General features: G+C 39.2%; 1 protein-coding gene across 1 annotated transcript; it reads left to right on the top strand.

The window, feature by feature from the left end:
* Nucleotides 1-2,452: 2,452 nt before the first annotated feature.
* On the top strand, nucleotides 2,453-5,858 carry LOC125916990 (interferon epsilon-like). Its single transcript, XM_049623255.1, has one exon. It carries the CDS (start codon nucleotides 2,628-2,630, stop codon nucleotides 3,252-3,254), a length of 627 nt encoding a protein of 208 aa, XP_049479212.1. The 5' UTR covers nucleotides 2,453-2,627; the 3' UTR covers nucleotides 3,255-5,858.
* The last annotated feature ends 2,724 nt before the right edge of the window (nucleotides 5,859-8,582 follow it).

The raw sequence follows: 8,582 nt of genomic DNA, 5'->3' as shown, positions 1-8,582 counted from the left end.
GAAACTCGTAATAGAAGACACAAGAAGAAAATTGCATCAAGGCGCATTATCATCAAATTGCTGAAATATAATGGTACAGAGAAAACCTTAAAAGCAGTTGGGGAAAGAGAAGACATATTATGCAAAAGAAATAAAATTAAGATGACAGCAGTCTTCAGAAATCGTGCAAGCCAAAAGACAATGGAACAACATCTTTACAGTACTGAGGGAAAAACTATCTCAACTTAGAATTCTATACTCAGCAAAAACGTATGTTCAAACTGAAGGCAAAATGCTTTTTCAGACAAACAAAAAGCCAAGAGAATATGTCACCAGCAGAACTGAGATACAAGAATTATTAAAGGATTTAAGAATAATAATAGTTATTCAAGAAAAATGATAGCAAATAGAAATTTAGATCTACTGAAAGGAAATGAACAGCACCAGAAATGGTATGTTGGTAAATGTATGATAATGAGTAAATATAGAAGAAAGTCTTCCTCATTTAAAAAATCTCTTTAAAATATATAATTGGCTATTTAAAATAAATATAGTATCAATGTTTGTGGGGTTTAAAACACATGAAAATGTTTAGCAACTAGAGCACAAAGGATGAGTGGATGGAGAAGAGTATATTGTGATATCCTTTAAGCCATGTGTAATATTATTTGAAAGTAAATTGTAATATGCTAAATAAAGATATATATTTTAATATTTTTTAAGTTTTTAAATTTATTTTGAGAAAGGGAGAAAGCACACGAGCATGGGAAGGGCAGAGAGAGAGGGAGAGAGAATCCCCAGCAGGCTCCACACTGTCAGCACAAAGTCCCACATGGTGCTCGATCCCACAAACTGACCATGACCTGAGCTGAAATCAAGAGTCAGATGCTTAACCGACTGAGCCACCCGGGCACCCCAAAGACATATATTTTACACCCTGAGAAAGCACTATAAAAATAAAGTGGTAAAGCTAATAAACCAATAGTGGAGATAAAATGGAATCATGTTTTGAAATCAATCCAAAAGAAGGGAAAAAAACATATGAACAATTAGAAAACAAATAGCAACATGGTTAGATGTAACCCTGCTATATGACAATCATACTTACATACTCACATAAATGTAAATGTGACAAAAATATATAGCCATGCATAAGACAGAACAAGAAAAGTGTTTTTAAAAAGGTATACAATGCTGTGAGGATCCAGAAGACAGATTATAGCTTCGTAAAAGAAATCTACATCCTAAAGAAGTAACCCTTAGTCCTTGCACAGACACATATTAGAGGTGAAGGAGGTAACACAATGGGTGATATTTCTGAGAGAGAAGACACACACACACACACACACACACACACACACACACCTCTGCTAGGTGTATTAAGGAAATAGTGAGTCATTAACTTTATCTGGAATTCAGTTTCCCTTACCTTATATTTGGAGCAACAGTGGGAGATAAGATTGGAAAGGTAGATTGAAGGCATATTTGGGAGGACTTAAAATGTGGAACTGGGTATTTGTAATTCAAGAGGCATTATTAATGTAAAGATAGTAGCTTTGCTTTACCATACTTAGTGGTATCCGAGGGAATGTACATCAGCCAACTGCCCAACCTTTTCACATATAACTTTATCATTTATAATGATTACATGGCATTTAATTATATGGATATACCAACATTTATTTATCCATTTCCCTATTATTGGACCTATAAGCCATTTCTAATATTCTGCAGTTGTAATAACTTTATAATGACCTTCTTTTGCTAATTTTTTTCTGATTCACATTACTTTCATAGGTTAGAAACTTAGATATTGAACTACTTTAGTAAGATATAAAACAATTTGGGATGCCTGGGTGCCTCAGTCTGTTGAGCGTCCGACTCTTGGTTTCTGCTCAGGTCATGATTTCATGGTTTGGGAGTTGGAGCCCCATGTCAGGCTCTGTACTGACAGTTAGGAGCCTGCTTGGGATTCTCTCTCTGCTCCTCACCTGCTCTCTCTCTCGCTCTCTCTCAAAAATAAATAATGAATAAACATTAAAAAACAATTTTAGATTGCTCATACATATTTTAAGGTTAATTTGCTCAAGCGTTTGCACAAATTTACAGTTCTACTTGAGTTTTTAAATTTAGTAGTCTGTATAGATTTTAATTCCCTGTCCCCCCACCCCCTGTCCAAGCACCCTATAGGTGCTGCTAAGCCTGTGATAAATATTACTCCATGAAAGAGTACTCCTTTAAAAAAATACTCTCAATAAAAGAACTTTAATAAGCTTGACTAAATATTTAGAAAGCATATTGTGTTGAGTGAAACTTTGTATCTAATACATAATGAGAGTAATAGAAAATCATATTGGGTGACTAGTCTGTAATTATCCAAGGAACACATACAATGAATCAAGTTCTTTTGGTTACTTCGTTAAACAGCCAACACAATGGGGAAAGTGGAGGAAATGTCCCATAAACACTATGAAAAGGGAACCAGAAAACCCAGTATGTAATCTTGGAGTAATGACAGCATCAGAAAACAAAACCAACAAAAGAGAACACCTTCCAGAACAATCTGAGCTGCATGAAAGGCAAACATTCACTAAAGTTGGAGCTTTCCTAAGTCTGCCCAGAGATAAGTGGCATATTTGACCTTCACCATGATTAACAAGCATTTCTTTGAAATTGTGTCGGTGCTGTTGGCCTCTTCTACTATCTTCTCCCTAGAGTTGAAACTGGCTCTCTTCCAACAAAGAGTAAACAGAGAGAGTTTAAAACTCTTGAGTACATTGCAAAGCTCATCAATTCAGCAGTGTCTGCCACACAGGAAAAACTTCCTGCTTCCCCAGCGGTCTGTGAATCCTCGTCAGTACCAGGAAGGACAAGCACTGGCCATTCTTCACGAGATGCTTCAGCAGATCTTCAACCTCTTCAGGGCAAATACTTCTTCGGGCGGTTGGGAGGAAAGCCACGTGGAGAAGTTCCTCACTGAGCTTCATCAACAGCTGGAATACCTAGAAACACTCACAGGCCTGGAAGCACAGCAGGACAGCAGCATCTTGGGGAGTGAGAACGTTAGGTTACCGATTAAAATGTACTTCCAAAGGATCCACGATTACCTGGAAAGCCAAGAGTACAGCAGCTGTGCCTGGACCATTGTTCGAGGAGAAATCAACCGGTGTCTCTTCTTTGCACTCCAGCTGATAAGAAAGATAAGCAAACGAGGAATGCATTCCTCGAAGAATGTGGAGCATGAGCCGAGGGCAGACTTTAGAAGCATAGGGTAGGTGGAGGGGCGGGAGGACTGTTCCAGAGACTATTATTTCTTCTTGTCATTAATTGCTTTGGTTTCGTGTGTGTAGATATATGTATATTTACCTGTCCTTTAAGATTATGCGTAGTGACTACAATGGTCTTTGTTTTGTAATGTCACTTTGTATTTTCCATTCATCTTAAATTTTCATGAGATAAAATAGATTCATCAGTATTTCATACTTGGTTCTTCAAATGGGTTTATTTTCCTCAGAGTAAATGAGGTACGTTTCCACTGTACTAATTTCTTAACTTAGCACATCCATTGATTTCTTTGCCAGAAATTGGTAGAAACATTAAGAAGTACAAGGAATAATGTGCATTGCCAGACTTGAAAATGTCAATACACACTGAATATCTGTTACAGGTGACACAATAGAAATATGGCCAAAGGTCACGAACAGCAGATTGCAGAGGGAAAACAAATGCATGAAAACAGGTTCAACCTCACTTATAATGATAAAAAATACAAATTAAAAGTGAACAGCATGCCATTCATAACAGCTGAAGGCCTACACTTTCGTGGAGATTTTGGAGAGGGATGCTCCTATAATTTGCCAGAGCGCTGGAAATTGGTAGGATCACTGTAGAGGCAATATATTGATATCTGTTAAAATTACCATCTTTGATCCATAAATTTGAAATTGATCTTATAAAAATGCTTGCATATGTGTCTGATGGCGTGCATACAATACTGTTCACTGCAGCATTATTTATAATATCAAAAGACAGGAAACCACTCAAATTCTTTTAGTTTGAGACAGTTGAAGTATAGTCACGCAAAGGAACACCACCTGGCTGGACAACAGAGTGAGGATGCTCTTCCTATACTGAAAGAAAAGAGTAAAAAAATAGGCAAGATGAAGAACAGTGTGTATAAAGTGCTGTATTTGACATTAAAATGTAAAACAAGGGGCGCCTGGGTGGCTCACTCGGTTAGGCGTCCAACTTCGGCTCAGGTCATGATCTTGCGGTTCGTGAGTTCGAGCCCCACGTTGGGCTCTGTGCTGACAGCTCGGAGCCTGGAGCCTGCTTCGGATTCTGTGTCTCCCTCTCTGTCTGCCCCTTCCCTGCTCGCACTCTGTCTCTGTCTGTCTCTCAGAAATAAACATTAAAAATTTTTTTTAATAAAATGTAAAACAAATTTTCTATTTGACCTAACTTGTGCATGAACAAATAAAGAATATATAAGAATAAACTACAATGATGACCTGTGTTTTGGGGAAACGAGGCTAGGGGAAGAAGCAGGGGGAGGGAGGTTTTCCAGCATATTTTTGTATTTTTAATCATGTGAACATTACAAATTAAAACAATAAATGAAAATGTACCTAACAAGTCAGAGTTCTTAGAAATACGCATGAAGGAGTCTTGCTGGCAAAAGGAAGTGTTAGATGAAGGGTAGAAGAAACAGGACTGCTCCAGCCTTCCCCTGGAGGGGAGGGGAGTGGCCAGGAGAAGGAGGAGGGCTGCACAGAAGGGCACTCGTGCCAACCAAGGGAGGGGGTTTCCACTCATGAGAGCTGCTAGGGATGAAAGGATTCCAGCTCTTCCAGCCGGGAGCTCCCCGAAACCATGATGGAACAAATGCGGGGCCAGAGAAACTGAAGTTCAGTTGAGACTTGGTGGCTTTCCCACGGCCACGGTGACCTTCACCCAATGTAAGAAGCAGAGCCATGGTCCAAAATTCTGGGGCTAGTTCTGCCACTTTACGTCATGCTCTGTTTTTGACTCATTGTATAATTCGAGATGAAATCTATCACTTAATGTGAAAACTTGCTGAAGAACAAAACACATTTCATTTCGGTTTAATTAGTGTTAGTAAGTGTATTCGTCGTTGGCCTGTGCTTTCGGATTTGGCTTCAGAGGAAGGAGGATGAGCTGAATAGGCTCCTGAGTCTGAGGCAGGGCCAACTGCCAGAGAGGAAAAGGGCAGAGAAGCAGAGGCAGTCTTGGTCCACGTCACCTTTCAACCCCTGTGTACCTTCAAGTTCACCTAGAGGTAGGGAGGTGGAGAGAGGAGAGGCATTTACCACACTTGACTGCAAATACAGGTCATTTGCTTCACATGATCAGTAGAATTTTTGTTTTCTTTAAACCAGGAAGTTTTCAGAAGCAAATCCTTCATTTAACACATTATTCGATTCTCAAGTTAACCTAGCAAGATAGTTTCTGTATTATCTTCTTTTCTGAAATGAGAATAACAAGACTTTAAAGGTGAAGTAACTTGCTCAAAGTAATGTAGCAAGTCACGGAGCCAGTAAATGCCAGAGCAGAGATTCTCCACCAGATCTGTCTGACTCAAAAGAGTGCACTCTGTTCTAGACCCCACAAACCCGAATGGCATTGTGCGAGATCTCTGCGAAATAATAATGATAACAAGCATGACGACAATTTGCTCCTGGCTTTCCTTATTCAAGTTCACATACTGTCCGCAGTCTTGAATTAGAGAAAGAACATTTTCTCCCCCTGGATATTTCTTTCCTAAGAACTGAAGAGAACAGAATGGAGAAGAGGCCAAGTAGAAATTTACAGTAGTTAATATGTACTCCTATCTAGAAGCTAAAAGCAATACTGTACATGCTAATGTTTCCCCAAACATTTAGCTTTATTAGGTTGACATCCTACTTGTATTACTGTCTTAACTGCTTCATACAAAATAAAAATTGCTTGCTTTTAAATATGTGTGCTCTCTTAAAACTTTAAAACCAGAGTTCTAAACTTGGAGATATTGAGGAAGATACATACTTTATTTTTTTATTTTTTTGTGTGAGCTTTTATTTATTTTTTATTTTCTATTTTTTAAATATGAAATTTATTGTCAAATTGGTTCCCATACAACACCCAGTGCTCATCCCAAAAGGTGCCCTCCTCAATACCCATCACCCACCCTCCCCTCTCTCCCACCCCCCCATCAACCCTCAGTTTGTTCTCAGTTTTTAAGAGTCTCTTACGCTTTGGCTCTCTCCCACTCTAACCTCTTTTTTTTTCCTTCCCCTCCCCCATGGGTTTCTGTTAAGTTTCTCAGGATCCACATAAGAGTGAAAACAGTATCTGTCTTTCTCTGTATGGCTTATTTCACTTAGCACAACACTCTCCAGTTCCATCCATGTTGCTACAAAGGGCCATATTTCATTCTTTCTCATTGTCACATAGTACTCCATTGTGTATATAAACCACAATTTCTTTATCCATTTATCAGTTGATGGACATTTAGGCTCTTTCCATAATCTGGCTATTGTTGAGAGTGCTGCTATAAACATTAGGGTACAAGTGCCCCTATGCATCAGCACTCGTGTATCCCTTGGGTAAATTCTTAGCAGTGCTATTGCTGGGTCATAGGGTAGGTCTATTTTTAATTTTTTGAGGAACCTCCACACTGTTTTCCAGAGCGGCTGCACCAGTTTGCATTCCCACCAACAGTGCAAGAGGGTTCCCATTTCTCCACATCCTCGCCAGCATCTAGTCTCGTGATTTGTTCATTTTAGCCACTCTTTCTGGCACAAGGTGGTATCTCACTGCGGTTTTGATTTGTATTTCCCTGATGAGGAGCGACGTTGAGCATCTTTTCATGTGCCTGTTGGCCATCTGGATGTCGTCTTTAGAGAAGTGTCTATTCATGTTCTCTGCCCATTTCTTCACTGGATTATTTGTTTTTCGGGTGTGGAGTTTGGTGAGCTCTTTATAGATTTTGGATACTAGCCCTTTGTCCGATATGTCATTTATCTTTTCCCATTCCGTTGGTTGCCTTTTAGTTTGGTTGATTGTTTCCTTTGCAGTGCAGAAGCTTTTTCTCTTCATGAGGTCCCAATAGTTCATTTTTGCTCTTAATTCCCTTGCCTTTGGGGACGTGTCAAGTAAGAAATTTCTGCGGCTGAGGTCAGAGAGGTCTTTTCCTGCCTTCTCCTCTAGGGTTTTGATGGTTTCCTGTCTCACATTCAGGTTCTTTATCCATTTTGAGTTTGTTTTTGTGAATGGTGTGAGAAAGTGGTCTAGTTTCAACCTTCTGCATGTTGCTGTCCAGTTCTCCCAGCACCATTTGTTAAAGAGACTGTCTTTTTTCCATTGGATGTTCTTTCCTGTTTTGTCAAAGATGAGTTGGCCGTACGTTTGTGGGTCTAGTTCTGGGGTTTCTATTCTATTCCATTGGTCTATGTGTCTGTTTTTGTGCCAATACCATGCTGTCTTGATGATGACAGCTTTATAGTAGAGGCTAAAGTCTGGGATTGTGATGCCTCCTGCTTTGGTCTTCTTCTTCAAAATTACTTTGGCTATTTGGGGCCTTTGGTGGTTCCATACAAATTTTAGGATTGCTTGTTCTAGCTTCGAGAAGAATGCTGGTGCAATTTTGATTGGGATTGAATGTGTAGATAGCTTTGGGTAGTATTGACATTTTAACAGTATTTATTCTTCCAATCCATGAGCATGGAATGTTTTTCCATTTCTTTATATCTTCTTCAATTTCCTTCATAAGCTTTCTATAGTTTTCAGCATACAGATCTTTTACATCTTTGGTTAGGTTTATTCCTAGGTATTTTATGCTTCTTGGTGCAATTGTGAATGGGATCAGTTTCTTTATTTGTCTTTCTGTTGCTTCATTATTAGTGTATAAGAATGCAACTGATTTCTGTACACTGATTTTGAAGAGACGAGTTTGGGGGCTCAGAGTAAAGATAAGCTCATTTGTACTCATAGGCTGGGTCATCTGAGTTATCCTTGTCACATATACATGTATGAGCTAAACAGATTATTAAATCAAAAAGCAGGTTACAAAATAACTAGTACCATCATAATTTCTATAAATAAAAATGCCCATAAAATGTCTGAAAAGAATTGCGCTAAAATGTTCACAGTAGTACTATCTGAGTAATAGAATTTCCGTTCCAGTATTTTTGAATATTATTTTCTTTTATTAAACTTTATTTATTTTGAGAGAGAGAGCACACATGAGCAGGAGAGGGGCAGAGGGAGAGGGGGAGAGAGAGAATCCCAAGCAGGCTCCACACGGTCAGCCCAGAGCCCAACGCGGGACTTGAACTCACAAACCGTGAGATCATGACCTGAGCTGAAGTCGGACGCCCCACTGACTGCACCACCCAGGCTCCCCTAAATATGGCTTCTTGTAGAGATTTGGCTTAAGATACTTATCACCTGCACTAAATGAAGCCCCATCTCCAGTGTGTATCAGAATCATCTGGAGGGCTTGTTAAAATACAGGGGGCATGGCTTCACCCCAGTGTTTCTGATCCACTAAGTCTTATAGTGGGGAATGAGTATTTGCATTGCTAACAATTTCTAGATGATTT

Source organism: Panthera uncia, unplaced genomic scaffold (assembly GCF_023721935.1).
Source record: "Panthera uncia isolate 11264 unplaced genomic scaffold, Puncia_PCG_1.0 HiC_scaffold_1379, whole genome shotgun sequence".
Classification (NCBI taxonomy): Eukaryota; Metazoa; Chordata; class Mammalia; order Carnivora; family Felidae; genus Panthera; species Panthera uncia.
Note: the sequence above shows the minus strand (reverse complement) of the source record. Positions and strands in the feature narration are given on the sequence as shown.